The sequence below is a fragment of the Anopheles moucheti genome, chromosome X, assembly GCF_943734755.1.
Source record: "Anopheles moucheti chromosome X, idAnoMoucSN_F20_07, whole genome shotgun sequence".
NCBI classification, from domain to species: Eukaryota; Metazoa; Arthropoda; class Insecta; order Diptera; family Culicidae; genus Anopheles; species Anopheles moucheti.
Genome location: NC_069142.1, coordinates 9243818 through 9260668, shown reverse-complemented (window position 1 = coordinate 9260668; position 16851 = coordinate 9243818). Strand labels below are relative to the sequence as shown.

General features: G+C 47.8%; 2 protein-coding genes across 2 annotated transcripts; one reads left to right on the top strand and one right to left on the bottom strand.

Moving 5' to 3' along the window:
- Positions 1-1466: 1466 nt before the first annotated feature.
- Positions 1467-7944, bottom strand: LOC128307079 (inositol polyphosphate-4-phosphatase type I A). Its single transcript, XM_053044799.1, has 7 exons — positions 7792-7944; positions 7309-7538; positions 6530-6625; positions 5850-6011; positions 5568-5768; positions 1880-5483; positions 1467-1801 (listed from the first exon to the last, which is right to left on the bottom strand). The coding sequence occupies exons 2-7, from the start codon at positions 7424-7426 to the stop codon at positions 1669-1671; spliced, it is 4314 nt and encodes a 1437-aa protein (XP_052900759.1). The 5' UTR covers positions 7427-7538; positions 7792-7944; the 3' UTR covers positions 1467-1668.
- A 2815-nt stretch (positions 7945-10759) lies between these two features.
- Positions 10760-16709, top strand: LOC128306421 (uncharacterized). The gene is made up of 4 exons (XM_053043941.1): positions 10760-15254; positions 15326-15504; positions 15583-15930; positions 16023-16709. Exons 1-4 carry the CDS (start codon positions 10761-10763, stop codon positions 16153-16155), a joined length of 5154 nt encoding a protein of 1717 aa, XP_052899901.1. The 5' UTR covers position 10760; the 3' UTR covers positions 16156-16709.
- Positions 16710-16851: the final 142 nt, after the last annotated feature.

The following is a 16851-nucleotide window of genomic DNA, read 5'->3' as shown; positions in this document are numbered from 1 at the left end:
CTTGCAAGTCCAAAATTGTTTCCATTCGTTACCCTGCATATCCAAAACACACGTGTGCTAAGTAGCGATTTTTTCGACAGTAAATGCTTCTTTGTTTGGCCGTTTTTGCGTTTGATTTTCGAGCGATGTTTTTTTTTTCTAGATATGTTGGACTATATGGTTTTATGGTTTTAAACGTTAAACTGTAATGAAATTGATACTATACTAGGTGTTTTGTTTTCGAAATTTTCATATCTCCTCGAGGCAACTTACTTAACGTGTCACACTACTATTAATTACTCTTGATTTTGAATTTCACTCATCTTTTATTCCCTCTCCATTGTGTGTTTTTGTTCGTCTAGTTTTGCACTGCTACAATGCTCTCTACGGTATAAACGGAAACCTTCGATTGCTGAACGTCGAATGAGCTAATTGGGTTTGTATAGGTGTTGTAATTGTTACAATTAACAGGATCCATGTGTAAAAGAAATTAATTCCATAAATCTGTTAAGCTTCTATTCTGTTTTGTCTTACTGTTTTTATCTAACTTAACAAAACACTCTTAAAGCATTTATTTTTTTTATTATTGTGTAGTTAAAAAAACAGAAAATTTATTTCAAAAGATGAGAAAGTAACATATCTTTTTCCCTGGCACGAACGACATAAAAATCTAACTGAAAAGAAAACAAAACAAGCAAACCTAAGGGCTCAATGTAATACGCAATACTTGTGGGTGTGTAAGTGGGTGTATCGAATATGAAATGGACAGTACATTACTGAACCGTTCCGGTGAGTATTTAGACGGTTAAACGAACAATGTATATAGGTAGGCAACGCGTAACGTAACGTTTCATCTTGCGTTTGCTCAGTATTGGAAGCAGTGTTGATCATTCGTGTGTAGAAGCGTTATCCCGCTTCCATTGCCGATGCATGAAATGTGCATTGAATTTGAATAATAATTTTCTACTGGTCGTATAGTTTTTGCACCAGTCAGTTCTAGTTCCATTTAGCCTCTTTAACGCTGTGAACGATTTAATTATGCATTCGGAAAATTTAATTATCGTTACTAACAAGGGAAGGATTCAACACTTCGTCCTGTAAACATTACGGGGTTATTTATGTGTTCATTTTAGTACGGCAAACTATTATCGTAATGCTCTATTTTAGGCTTCCCGAAGCGAGTGGTGTTTATCCTTTTGTTCCTATTGTACACTATTCATTGTAAACCTTGATTACAGACTAATGCTCCTGTTGTGTAACTAATAATAACTTACACATTGTTCTGTAACCCGTAAAACAAATAGTAAAAAAAATAAATGCCGCATTAACTGAAGGAGATACGAATTAGTGTTAATAGTATTTTGTTTTGCATTGTTCGCATTAAATAATGAGTTTCATAGGTGTTTATGTGGCGACGATAAATTGTTCTAAGCAATAAAACAAAACTACAAAACGCTCGCATTATGCCTCGTGCCCTTGAGCCTTGTGACAATGCGACCTACACACGGTTTACCCAGAAAAGAAAACAAAGGAACGCACTGGACTGTTGTTAACATAACGCAATAAACAAAAGATTAAATAAAAAAAAAAACAACAAACTTAGTCACTTATACGTTTGACGTGTCTAAAGGTCTAAAATAATGTACGTTAAAGAATTTTGCTAACCCCGTTTTACTTATGAAGGGTGAACTAAGTTTGTGCCTTTCCATAAGTACCGGCCGGTGGTCGATAAACTGCCGGGAGGGACAGCACTTGCGGCATGTTGAACGCGTACTTCCGCGTGCCAACGTTCTTCATCGTATTATCAGATCGGGTTCCCTCGCTAAAAATGGACACAACACACAATAACGAAACGTTAAAACAATAATACAACGCGTAAGATGAATTGGATTTTGCTTACCTCCGCATCGTATTGAGCACATTTTGTGCATTGCCCGCGGACAGATGAAACTCCTGCTGCAGCACCCGACACTGCTCGAGCGTGACCGCCATCGAGGTCCGATCCTTGGCACTTTTGCACGACGTGAACCGCAAGCCCTGCACTGCGCGCGTTATCTCCTCCGCCAGCTGCAGGATGGCGTAATTTTTCGACCCGTTCGCGCGCAATTCCGACTCCATGTCGTCCAGAAACTTTGCGACGGTATGGTCCGGTACGAGCAGCTCCTTCTGCGGTGTGGTGTACGCACCCACCTTCGTAGGTGTGTCCTGGCTAGCGGAACAGTTCGGATTGACAAAGTTGAACGGCACCTTACGGTACCGGATGTGGTACTGCTTCAACCGATCATAATTGTCCCAGTTCGAGCGGTGCTGTTCGCGCGTAAAACCGAGCGTTTCCGCCACCGTTGCCTTCTCGTTGATGCCGATGTTAAAGAAGACGGGCGTTACGCGGAAGCTAACCGCTTCCTTCGTGGGCAGATGGCAAAACACCGACTCCGGCACGGGTAGCAACACGCGCAGCGCCTGCCGGGAACCGGTCACACGCGGCACCGGTATCGCACCCTTCGTGTCCCGGTGCAGGTTGCTCCGCACGAGCGTAAACCCAACGGTGGCCAGATCTTCCACCGCCACGCTCATATCGCCCCACATGTCCGTCTCGTTGCCGTACAGCGAAAGCAACCCTTCGAAGTACGCGAGCGGACCGAGATGGACCAGCAGGCTGATGAAGTTTTCCGTCACATTCTGGCCCCACAGCTTTGCCATCAGGCCCGCAACCAGCGAGGTGAGCGCCTGGGAGAAACACACATCACGCCGATACATGATCGCGAGCGTAGCGCTCGTTTTCTTCATATCCTGCTGCAGCCGCTGCACCGAATGCATTAGGCGAGCCGTTTTCAACAGCCCATCCATCGCCTGGCGCAGCTTCTTCATCGAGGGACGCAACTCGAGCGCCCAATCGGTGGTGGCCGATAGATCCAACCCGTCCGTAAATTTGTTGCCCTTCTTCACCTTCCGCGCCACCTCACCAACCGCCTGCGTAAGAGCCAGGTTAAGGTCCTTGCTGTTGCTGAGATGAGGCGTGGTCGATTTCATCTCAATCCCGACGCACATCGCCACATCGCTAACGCTTGGCTTGGTAGGGCTTTCGTTGCCGGCCCCGCCCTGCGACAACTCTTCCCGCGGTATCTCGACAGCGGCGATGGCTTTTGTGTCGCATTCTGCCGTACCAGCATTGGCCTGCGGTAGCGATAGTGGTTGACTCGTAACTACGTACGTCTGCAGCGTTTCGATGCTGGTCGGCCGTTGCAACGCACCTAGCGGTCCACCTTTGGGTTGTCGCAGCCGTACTGCCGGGCTACCGCAACGACCGCACAGAAACTTTACCTTCGACACGAGACACATCACGCTCGCCTCAATGTTGAGCTGCGTTAAATCCAGCGGTTCCGGTTCCTCCGTCGGTCGGTAGTAGTTTGCCGACGGGCTCGAGCTCATCACCTTCGTGTCGAGAAACGCCCCGTTGTGTCCGAGCACGATGGCGGTATTCTCGATCAGATAGCCCTGTTCGTCGTACACGTTCGAGAGTAGCTCGTTTTTATTCTCCAGCAGTTGGTTTGCGGTCAGCGTGGATGATCCCATATTCGGCAGGCTAGCCAACGTTGTGCTGTGCTCGGATGTGGTTGCTTTCGTCGCTACTGCCGGCACCTGACTCGGTGTCACCTCACCATTAATGTCGAAGTGCGTTTCACTGAACGTGACGGTGCCCTCTCCGCCACCGGATCCCCCCGCCGGTTTGTTCGCTTTGGAAGTGGAAGGTTGCTCGGTCGGTAGATAGCACGGGCTTGGCAATGAGTACGTCATGCTGTGCGGATCGCAACCCTCCTGCATCACACCGTCCTGCTGCTGCAGCTGGTTGAAGCTGCTCTGTATGGTGGCGATCGTATCACCGAGCTCAAACGCCGACGGGGACGGAACCAGCTTTGCCTTCGGTACACTGAGCGTACCGGATTTGCTGGTGCGTATCTGCGGCCACAGATCCGGTGCCGGTCCCATCGGGGTGGAAAAGTCTTCCAGCTCGGGCGACTTCAGATCCAACGCACCGAGCTGCTGGGTAATTTTCTTAAACGGTGACATTGCTGACGTACCGGCCGATACCGACAATGACCCACCGTCCCGGTGTCCGGCCTCGCCCTCACCGCCAGCCCCACCATTACCGGTCGCCTCGTCGATGATACGGTGCCGTTCGATAAAAGCGAACGCCTCCTCGACCAGGCTCGGTTCCCAGATGTTTAGCAGGGCGCGCGTTTTCGTCATCATCTCGTTGCAGAGCGGCAGCATGCCTTTCGGATTTTTCGACTTCGCCAGATACAGCAGCTGTGACATGATTTCCACAATCTCCTTCCTCAGCTGCTTGATCGCCTGTACCGCATCGTTTGCGGCGGCCACTTTGTGTTGCCCTTCGCTCTTCGAGGGCGATTCTTTCACGTGGTGCAGCAGCTTTATAAGGCCACCCGTTTTCGATTTACCCGAATGGCGCGTAAATGCACCGACCGTGATGACGTCGAGGATGCCGGCCCGCTTCAGTGTATCGTTGTGGGCCCACATGCGCTGCAGGTGCAGATTGACCGGGGCAAACTCGAGCGTTTCATCACCCTTGCGGCAGCTAGGTTTGAAGGATCGGCCGCGCTGCTGCTGCTGGTGCAGGTACTGTTTCGCCTGGGAGTAATCCTTCAGCAGCTTCAGATGCTTGTCGAGCAGCTCCATTTGCTTCTGGCGCCATTCGCCCCCCAGCTCACCCATGCCCGAGATTTCCTGCAGCAGTTCCTTTTCGCGCGCAATCCATACGGAGAGCAGCTGCTGGGGGATGATGTAGCAAAGGTAGCTTTCCAGCATTACCTCCAGCACGCTAATGTCCCCGCCGAGCCCGGAATGGAGGCGGTAGGTGTGTATGATCGGGTTAGTAAAGACCAACCCGATCTTCGAGGGGGGCGGAATGAAAAGCTTTATGCCGAGCTTTGGTGGTAGCGATTGTGAACGTCGATGGCCCAACGGTTGATGTTGCTGCTGCTGCAGTTGGTTCTGCTGTGGTGAATTGTCACCCATTGGCAACCCGGAATACAGGCTCGATTTGTTCGGCGATCGGGGATTGTTGCGCCGTTCCATATCCGGCGTGCAGGTTGCGATCGTGAGAAAGCCAGCATTCTCACCGCATGCCTGGGTGCGCAACGGTATCCGCAGGCGTGTGGTATCCGCTATCACGCCGAGCGATATCTCGGCCCACCCGATCGGAACGGCCGTTTGCGTTACCTTCTCCCGCACGTCATAGGCGGTGAAGCGTATCAGCGACTCACTGTGCAATCCGTCGCACGATCGGAAGGCAATGGTGCAGATGAACTGCGGGTTGGAGCTACGCTCAATCACCTCCGTTCGGCCATACTTAATCCAACCGGACGACCGATTGTTCGATGTGACCTGCACCACAACGGACGGGTTCGGTGGCTTACCATTACCATCGCACAGCAGATTATCGCACGAGATGACCGATTCACAGATGGGGATTTCGTTTAGATCTGTTGGCGTCCCAGCAAGGAGTGGAGGTGTGGAGTTAGTTATATAGAATGCTGCACGTTTGCTTCATCTGCGCTACTACTTACCGATTTCTTTCCCCGTTTGCAAACGCAACATATCGATGTCGACATCGTGTATAGTGCCACGGTGACGGTCGATCTGTTCTCGCAGATATTTCAACTGTGCCCGCTTAATGTCATACTCGGCCAGCCCAATCGCTTGCATCCACTCGAAGCGTTCCTGTTGCGTGTTGGCTGCGAATCGTTGTCTTAAACCATCGTTAAATTCTACAATTTAAATAAAAAAAAAGTGAATAAGTTTTTGCGATGTGCTTTTTCCCATAGCACACGTATCACGTAGTATCTTACCCAAATAAAACACGTAACCATCGTATTCGTGCTGCTCGGCGCTAGGTGTGATGCATTTGTACTTTTCAAGCACGATGCATCCTTGCGGTTCCGAAAATGGGTCACTCGATTTAAAGTAGAACAATAAATTTCCACGCAGCCGACACCACCGTTCAAGGCTTACTGTGTGATCGTCGTCGGTGTCGCCGGGATATTGGAAAAACAACACGAAAAGCAAAATTAGTTAACTAACCATTAAAATGATCTACTAATAACAAAAAAAAAGTCACATTATTGAAATATTATTTCCTTTCCAAATAAATTTCTGATACTGAAAGTTGTGTTAACGATACCAAGCGAGAACTACACCACCGGCTCCGTGTTGAGGTTTATACTTAATTCGTTACGTTTTATTGTATGACACCATGCAAGAAAACAAAATTCTCGTTTGAAACGCATTTGAAATGACTCATTTTCCATCTCACTTTCAGAAACGCTTCGAATTAAGTTAAGGTTCACATTTATTAGCGTGGGAATCAGTTTAGGGTCCTGTTTGGTTAGTCAAAAACTAATAGCACCAAACCACTACAACGTGTCAGTGGGAGCATGTGGGAGTAAACGAGCGGGATGTTGTTTAGTAACAGGGTGCGTGTGTGTGTGAAAGAGGGATTTTTTTTTGTCTATCAGAAAACGAAACGAACCTTGATTTGATGCACTACCGATGCAACTGAATGGCTTTTGGCGCTTTAACAAACCCTTACGAGCTACCCGATCGTTCGTGAGCTTTTGCGATTCATCTGCAGTTATCATCCAACCCACCCACAGCACATTTGAGAAGGGAAAATTAATCTCATCCGAATGCCGGAAGTGCATATGGTTCCAATGAAGTGAAATGGCGAAAAAAAAAACAAACGCCGATTTTGGAGGGGTATGTGCCCAACAAGTAGGGAAGAGGTTCCAGTTAGCATCGTTGAAGTTTCCGTCGACAGTAGTTGAGAGCCGTGGGTTGTTTGCGATGAAATGAAAGGTATGGATAAAAAAAGAGAGGAAAAACGGAGGAGAAATAGAGAAACAATAAATAAAATTATTGCAAAAACAAATCCATAAAGAAAAAAAACAACAACAACAAATTGAGTAAATTTACAAACAAATATTACCGGCATACACAGTTAATGCGCTTCGGTACAAAAGCAGGGGACCTCCTTGAGAAAAGCAATCTTCTGTCCGATCAAGTGTAAACAACTAAATAATGAAACATGTAAAGATGATTTTCAAACCACAAACCTAACAAGGGTGCTAAGAAGGAACGAATATTGTTCCATATGTTTCCGGCGTGTCAAAAGTGGAAAAATAGTTTTGTTGTGGACGTAAATAAACCCAGATTAGCACGAGACTCTAACCGAGGATGGTATGAGATAAACGAGACGATTACAGCTTAACCCATTACATTCCAGAACAAACGTTTTTGGTAAAAACTTGCCTTCGGTTTTACGGAAGAAACCTTCTTGCTTTTCCGTCACGTGCAGTGGGCCTTCCTTTTCGAACTTGTTGCTTGGTTGCGTCGCCAGTGTAATCAGTTCTTGTTTGTTGAAACGCATCCTGATTTGAGCAGCTCGCCCACGGTAAACGGCTTACTAATTAGGCCACTGGAATGTACGACGCTTTGGTGGAAAGGATAAACTAGACCCTGGTTTACACTGCGCAGCTTTCCTAAAATGATATAACAATTCAATTAGTTATTCCAATGCTTTCGAGATGAATACGAACAAATACGATCAATTACAACAAGTAACGTAACAAGACTTATACGGGACAGAGAGTTCCATCAACACTTTGGGCGTTTGCGTGTAAAATACCACACCTCTGGGTGCGATGAGAATCAGGCTTACATTTCCCCCTTCACTATATTGATATGGATTTGTTTGTTTACACAGATCGTTATGAAACTTTGCTCTTATCTTACCTGTTTGGTGCGTCGACGGTAAGATCCAGTTGAAAACGATAAAAACAAAATGCTAAAACTCGCCCATCCGTGTTTGCCTTGCCCACTTTCACGGAATGCTAGCTCCGTTTGGGCTCACTCTTTCACTCTTGCACTGTTTCAATGCATCTATTGCACTAGGTGGTCATCGTTTTATCTTCCACCTTTACCGGAGCAGCCAATTGTTTCGGGATGCAACCAGCTGGCAGATACTGCAAAGGAAGGATGTATTTAGCTGCTGGCTATTTTAACACACTTTGGCAATAACCCTTTGCCGGTACATACCACGGTACGGAAGGGGTTGTGATTCATCCGCAGAGAAGTTACCCACCGTCCTACCAGATCGACTCCTGGCTACATATACATGAGATGCATATGTTTTTCTGCTAGCTGTCAAAACGATGAAGTCGCGACTACACGTGCGACAGGTTCAAAGATAAGCACAGCTGTCTAAATTATAGTTGTTTTTATTTTTACAGACTTTGAGCTGGGCAGCTTTATTCGCATCTTGTACATTATAGTTTTAATTAAAAAATATCATGTACCAAATATTGGTGATATTAAGGTTATCTTTTCCGTTATATTGTTTAATTTGTGATAATTACTATACTCATACTCATGATATTCGAAAAATTAATTACCAACTCTCAACTAAACTCATATTACGCCATATTAGATCCGTTCCCATATAAGCTTGAAGTTACAAAATAAATAATTTGAAAAGTAAATTCAATAACAACACTCCTGAACCTGGCAACAGTGTTTCGAACAATGCATTTGGGTGCGCTATAGCAACCTTACCCACAATTGCACACACACTACTCTGGCTTGTTGCGCCTGCTGGATTGATATTTCTAACGAGTCCCAGGAATTCCCTTTTGGTCGCTGGAGCAGAGACAGTGCGCAACTCCGTGTGCATTGTTTTGTGTTGATAGTTCACGCCTCATGCGCAGAAATGGGGCGACAGGTTTAAGCTGAGCTGCAAAGCACCAAGCAGAACCGAACGCCGCGTTTGTCATCTGCCAGCGATCGACGAAACAAGTGAACAGAGTGGCTTTCTTCGTGATAGGTGTAATTAAACGTAAGTGTTACATGACTGCAATTCGAAGTGATGGAATTTACGAGGGTTTTCTGTGTTGGATGCCGAGAGAGTTTTCAAATTTAATGGTGGCAATGCGAAATGTGATCCCTGAGTTTCGTGGTTCAAATTTGTAAATGGATATGCAACGCGTTATCCATGAAAAAAGTGCAGACTGTTTGTAGAAAAGGAACCCAAACACGATTGTTGTTCCGTATTACGATTATGTTCCCTTTTTCATAACATTACTGACCCCGTGGAGGGTGTGAGCAGAATGTAGTAGGGCGTGTAAATAAGTGAGTGAGTGAGTGAGTAACCGTCAATAGGATTAAATTGAACGCAAGTGTGAGCGATCGGGATAGTGTTTTTTTTTTATGAAGAAACATACGTGAATCATAAACCTGTTACCCGACGCCCAACCATGGAAAGCCCGCACCAGCTCTGATACATAAGTTCTGTGCAAACCTATACACAGAGAAACAACTCATGTGTCATACTGGCAGTGATTTTCAAATAACGTTTATTTGCATATAACACAAAGGCAGGTGCCTCCAACGCCGCACAATACCAAACAACTAACAAAGGCCTTAACAGAAAGTTAGTTACTGTTAAACAGTTGCGAGCGAGCCTCAAGCAGAGCCGGTATTTGAATTCGTCAACCATTTGTTTGGCTTACGCTTCCTGCAATCAACTTTATCCGCAACTCCAACTTTGAACAAATGAAATAACAAATTCAAAACAATAAACCGGTTGAACATAAAATTCGCCTGAATTAAAACCCGGATGTGAAGAAAAACCTTTGGTCTGTAGAAACGAATACCAGGGAGAGCGAATATTGTACGGAGAGAAAAAAAAGTTTGCATGTGAGTATTCAAAAGTTTAAAACTTGTTGTCCAAAAGGGCATGGGATGTGCTGTCGTGAATATTTTAAAGAGAATTTATGTTTTAGAGTACACAAAAACCTCCCCCTTAAATTCCTTGGATCTTCTAGGATCTCCGACAGTGATCCTCATGAAAAATATTGATACAATTAGTCACAACGTTTATAGTGAGCATTTATAAAAGACGCAATGAAACTTCTTTGTATGTAGCCTTTGAAAAAAAAAACTCCTAACAAAAATATAAAGTGTCATCATCACTCATTAAAACCGATACATATGCCTTCAGTTTTTATGATGAATTCCTTGTTGCCTTTATACGCACCTTGCGTTATCATGCGATAAGAAGAGCAGCGCGATATCACCGATGCGTTTGTTTTTTTCTTCTCATCGATAACTTAATAATAAATGGTGGGCTTTTGAACTTCATTCCACGGAAACAGTGCGATTGTTATCCAGCATTTTGTACACGATAATTGGGTAAACTAATAGATCTAACTTTGTAGCGATGGTGGTGTGCCGTAAGCGTGATTGATTTCGTTTAAGTAGATGTGGATCATAGACTGAATGCTTGTATCGTAGAAAGGGGTTTCAATATGTAGCCATATGCTGTACCGACTAAGAGCTGAATTTGCATGGAACTCCTTGATCTTTGTACTAGAGGGCGATGCGCCGCAGATAAGCATCAGTTGTTGGATAATGTACTTCCGTAAATACAAGCTGCACACTCGATGTTGATAATAGAGCGAACGACCCGGAGGCGATTTGTCTGAAAACTTTAGAACCTTGACGATGCAATAATGCTTGTGCTCATACAACGACAACATTCACAGTCACTCTGCAACACAAATTCCACTGACCGGCAGATGACTCACCGCGCAGCTTATCGTGCTAAATGATGAGAAATATGGTCGCGCTTACTACCACTTGCTCATTGTTGTCTCTATTTCCCTTTCTTCCCCTAGGTTCACGCACCACGCAGACTAAATGTAACGATGATGGAACAGAACGATTTAGGCGAGAGCAAATCTTCTCAGTCCGGTCCCGTACCATTACCGCGCCCAAGACAGCACGTAAATCAGGACGCGAACACACATCAACCTACATCGTACGTCAACGTAACTGTAGAACCCATTCCAGCGAATAACGTGCCCGTACCGGCTCCGAGACAGCGTACGAAAATAGTGATATTTGACGAGGAGCAAAAACCCCAGGGGGGCACTGGCTGTGAACAGGATGAGCGTTATCAGAATGTTGTTATCGTGCGTCCTGCACCACCGAGCCCGGCACAACTAAGCCAAGGTTCAGCGGCCCGCAAGGTTGCTTCCCATGAGCCGGTTGGTGGTTTCCCGGGGTCTGATACGTCGCTAGGCGACAACTTGCGGGAGCTGAAGATACGCAACGACACGCGTGATTCCGTCACCGGCACGAACCAACGGGGGTTAGAAGCGGTTGATAAACCAAGCGATGAAGTTCGCGCGGATGAGGAACCACAATCGCCCAGTGTGGACGGGAAGTACAAAACCTTATCCCCGGGTGATCTGTTCAAAACCATCGGCACGGCGTCGCGCATGCTAACGGAATCGATCGGCGAACGGGTTGCGCACAAGACGAAGAAGGTTGCCCATAACGTGCGTAACACCGGCACGAGTCTGGTCGCTTGGGGTCACGAATCGCGCAAGAGCGCTGCCGGCAAGCTGCTCAAAAGTGTAGGCAAATCGGAAAAGACGGATGCAGCGACGGAGCCGATGGGAACGGAGCAAAAAACGAGCCCCACTAAATCGAAGAGCGCATCGAACAGCCCGAAAACAGCACGTCCACATTCGGTCGCTTCGTCGCCGGATGTGATCGGCAAGATTCGGTTCGATAGTCCACTGATGAACAACGCGGTTGCAGCGAGTGGTACGTCGCCAACTGTCCAGGCGACTTACGACATACCGAGAAAGCGCAATCTACTCACCGGTCTGCGTTCAACGGATTCGACACCCACGTCTACGGCACCGTCATCGCACGGTGGTAGCGTAGGGGTGAGCAGCAGTAGTTTGGCGTCGTCCGAGGGTACCGAGGTCGCACGTGGTCTTTTTGAGAGAAACGCACCGGCGAGTCAGAGCCTGTACAGTCGCGTAGTACCGAAGCGAAATCGGGGAGCGGCTGCGAACGATGCCGTCATACCACCACCGGGACAACTAGCACGCACCAGCAAGAACAAGAGCGAATCGAACCTGTACGAGTCGGTATTTTACATTGGACCACCGGGACCGACGGGAGCGTTGACGACTGCGAATGATGGCGTGTACGGGAAGCTTAACATTATCCCACGCTCAAAGATGTCCAGCTCGAGCAGCAGCCTTTCGGCGTCTTCCCACCAAGATGCGGGTGGTTCGGAAGAGGACAACACCGCACACGACACAATCCGGAGCGGTGTGCGGGTACGCAACAAAGCAGCACCATCTGGTGGCGATGTGAAGTCACCGAAAGGCACCGAAAGGCACCGCCGAATATTTTCACGCCGTCTCTCGATCGGTGAGTTAGATCAGCAACAACAAAACTTACGCTCGGATTCGTGGAATTTCTACGACATTACTACTACCGCTTCCGGAACTTCGGACACGTTCGACAATCGCAAACAGGAGGGCGAGAGGCTGGAAGACCCCGAAGAAGAGGAGGAAGTGATAAGCATTTCGCACCTCAGCACACCGGAACCGTTTTACGAGAATAGCGAACCCGATCGAATGCCGATGCCGATCTCTGTACAGCTGGCCCAGATGCGTTCGCTGAATGTGCTGCAACCGGTACCGATCGGTGTGGAAGGTATCCATCTGCGGCACGATTACGACGAGGTGTCGATTGCGGACATTATAGACGAGTTCGATCCGCTGGCCGGTGCGGTAAGCTACGGATCGGCATTGGAGGCTATTATCGAGCAGGATAGCAGCAACGGCGAACAGGGCGACAACCTGGCGCTGATCGAAAATCTGCTCGGTGCGGAATCTTACAGCCGGATGCCGAAGCGTGTGTCAGGAAGGTTAGTGTCGGAACGTTGTCCAAAACCACCGCAACGTTCCGATTCGCTGCTTGTGACGGAAACGTCTGCAACGGCAGCATCCACAACTGAACCTGCAGCGAGTCCAACAGTGGCGCCGGAGCGTGCAGTACCTGCTAAACCGGTACGTCGAAAGGTGATACGCTCGATCGGCAGACCGGCGGAACAAACCGTTAGCCAGATTATCCATCAAAACTTGAACCTTCCGTCGGGCAGTGTGGACAACTTGGTAGAGCTAGAGGAACATTTGATTGAACCGCATCTTGCGCGCACTGCTGACGATGAGCCAGCGAATGGAGATGCACCAGTGGATCTCAGCTATCCACGCGGACCACAAACGAACTGGTACGTTGGGGAGATGGAGCTGCACAACGCGGGTAATGCCGCCCAAGAGTTGGTTCCAATCAACACCAACATTTACAGGAAGCGCGTAACCGTTGATCCGATCAACGAGAATCGTCCCGGTAATGCAAATGCGGACCCCACTGGGAAGGTTTCCAAGTCACCATTTATGGCGACAGGTTCGGGCAGTACCAGCGGTGGTCGTCGTCCTCTGCAAGATGAAGAAGGTTCGTCTGATGATGAAAGAACGTCCTACCTGCCCACCTATTTGGAAGCGATCGCTGGTTCGGATCAACCCACGGAACGGGGTCCTGCTGAAACGCCTGCTGCTGCTACAGTTGCTGCCAGTCCTTCAGCTGGTACTACCACCGGTGCCATCGCCAAGTCAGCCAGTGTCGCTACAAAGCTGCTAAATGTGCTGAAGCGCAAACCAAGCTTCAACAAAGGCGAACACACATCCACCGTCCTAACCACGCTCGAGATGGTACCGAAGCCGAAGCTAACCGAACGGTTTATATCGCACAAAGGGCACGTGTTGAAGTTTCCCTCCGGCAAGATCGGTGACGTGCTGAACGAGCTGTCACCCCGATCGGTGGTGTTGCGCGAACGCATCTTCCAGACGTATCTCGATCCGCAGCAGACGCTGCCGAAGGAGGCGATTCACCTGCGCCACATCCTGTCAGTGCAGAGCATCCTGCAGCACAAGTTTGCCGGCGAGGGACGGCTCGATCTGCACTGTTTCGAGGTGGTGCTCGGTGTGCCGAAGGGTGCCAGCACCTCCGTTACGGGTGGCGGAGGTGGAACGGGTTTGTCTGCGCTCGCGGCCGCCTCAATGTCCACCAATCCGGATTTACTGATTACCAGCGGGACCAGCGCGAACGTGAAGCTCGCCCGCCAGTCGTACATGTTCGGCACGCACAAACGCTCCGACCGGAACCTCTGGATGGCGAAGGTGCTCCAATCGGTGACGGACGTGTTCGGCGGCGAGGGTGATCTGTTGCGCGAGTTCTTGCGGGCCGGTTGGTGCTACGTGAAGAAGTCGGTTACGGCACCGTGGTCCGGTGCGTGGTTGTTGCTAGCGAAGCGCAAGCTCTACCTGTACAGCTTCGCCGACCATCGGTTGGAAGAGCTGGACCTGAGGAAGGCACGCTGTATCGGTGTGGTCGACAACGAACCGGAAGCGATCGGTACGCTGTATGTCGAGCATGGTCCGAGCCTGTTCATCGACTGTCCGCCGTATACGACGCTGTACTTCGTGATGGGGTCGCCGCGCGAAACGCAAATCTGGCACAAGGTGATCCGGCAGGTGGCACACAAAAATGGGCTCACGCTGCACAGCCAGCAGCTGACGCGGGGCGACGTACCGGTGCTGATCGACAAATGCATCAACTTTATCTACGCCCACGGTTCCATGTCGGAGGGCATCTACCGGAAGTCCGGTTCACAGTCGGCCGTCGTGCGCATACAGCAGCTGTTCAACGAGGACGCATTTAACGTGCAGCTGACGCGCAACGAGTACAACGAGTACGATGTGGCCGGTGCGCTAAAAAAGTTTATCCGCGAGCTGCCGGGTTCATTCTTCGGCAGCTATGCGGCCTCGTTCGTTGCGATCGGAACACTGAACGGTGTGGGGGATGGGCAACAGCTTAAGATTGATTCGTACCGTCAGCTGCTTGACCGTTTGCCCCGGATCGAGTACTGCACGCTGAAGAAGCTGCTCGGACATCTCGCCTTCATCGCGTCGCTTGAGTCCCATAATCGGATGGGTGTTCCCAACTTGGCCATGATATGGGGCTCGGTGCTGCTCGCGAACGCGAGTCAGAATACCGTACAGGAGCGGACCGGTTACCATCAGCAGGATGCCGATGTCGTTGCGGATCTGATCCGCCTGTACAGCAACCTGTTCCCGGTGGCCGCCGACGAGCTGTACAAGGAGCAACTGATGCTGACGGTGCTAAAGAAGTACCATGCTGCGGCGGAAAATCTCTCTGATACGGTTAAACATTCGGGCGACTTGAAGGTGTGGATAACGATCGACTGCGATAACCCACCGGAAGAGGAGAGCAGTATACGCGTCGGCGGAAGGAACAGTACCGGTAGGGAGGTAAGTTCCGGGCAAGTTGTGTTCGCAATATTTAGGGCATTATGGACTTATTGTGTATTTTACTTTCACAGGACAAAGCACAGGTTAATGTGGACGTCAATCCTACCAAGACTGCCGCAGATATATGCAAGGAGCTGGCAGCAAAAACGAAACATCCCTGGTACAAACTAACGCTGTACGAGGTGATCGCGAACGATGCACTTATTCGTCCCATACACTACAGCGAGAAGGTTCTTGAGATAGTCGTTCGGTACGATGATTCTTTATCTGCCTTCAGTGCCGTGTTTCATTGACTCAATATTGCTCCTCTATCCATTTCCTTACACAGCTGGACATACTGGGACGAGTCGGATCGGAAAAATAACTATCTTACGCTTAAGCCAACGACGACCCTGAACGATGTGTATCGCACTATCCAGAAGGCACCGGTACTGACACCGACGATGGAGCTAAAGTTTGCCGAACGCAAGACGAAGACCCTGCGCAGCCTGCAGCTCCAGCTCATTGGCCGTGGGTTGGTGGTGTTGAAAAAGATGGAAAAGAAGGACAAAGGTTTCGAGGAGATGCTGAAGATCGATCTCACGCAAATGACGGCGTACATCGGGTGTGAGCCGAAGCGTGATTGTTCCAGCCTACGGTGGGCAATCACACTGGTGGATCATAGTTTCAAGAAAAGGTACGATAGCTGCTGTTATCCCATTCAGATCGTGTGTGTTTTTTTTTTGGGTATTTAACATGTTTTTACGTTTCTTTCTTATATCAAACCAGAACCCGGGATTCACCTTTCATCGGCCATGTGTTTGGAGGATTTGATTATGCTAGCCAAATACTGTGGTATTCGAGCATACTCTACAGTCAATATAAGGACGACATTCTTCCAAGCGGCGATTTGTTTTTCTAATCGAAGTTTTATATTTAGACAATTCCCTTGCTTTAGTAGTAAGTACAACAAGTGCATTTTGAATTTTTGAATTGTTATAGTATATGAATTCCAACCCCAGCAATAGGAAAGGAAGTTAAAAATGGTAAGATCGTGAACTGTTATTATAGTTTTTATATCGATTATTAAACATACGTTGACAGGAATTGTATAATGTGTATTAACAAGAAACCACCATACCCGTTAATGTGATCGCAAGAATTGCGGAAATGAGCCATATTAAATAACGTTCATTCCAAACCGTATAGCAAACAATTGCACATAGATGCTGTTATGTAAGATTACATGAATTGTAACAATAAATTTATACTTTATGAACATGCACGGTTGGTAGAAAATAGGTTCGATTTTAAATATAGTTTTGCAAAACATTAATTAACAAATTCAAAATAAGAAATGTGAAGAACATTCTGTCTAGATTCAAAGCAAGTTCCTTTAGCGCTTTCGGTAAAATAGTAACGATAAGCAATTAAAAACAGACTAATATTTGAAATTTTTAATTCAAATTAAATTTATTCCGGGTTCGAGCAGTAAAGAACACGTAGTGTGTAAGCTCATTTGAATTAATTTAATTATATTGAGAACTTGGAAATTCCGACTTCAATAGTGTATATTACTACACACTCTTTCGTTTGTGATATTTTAAAATCTCACGAC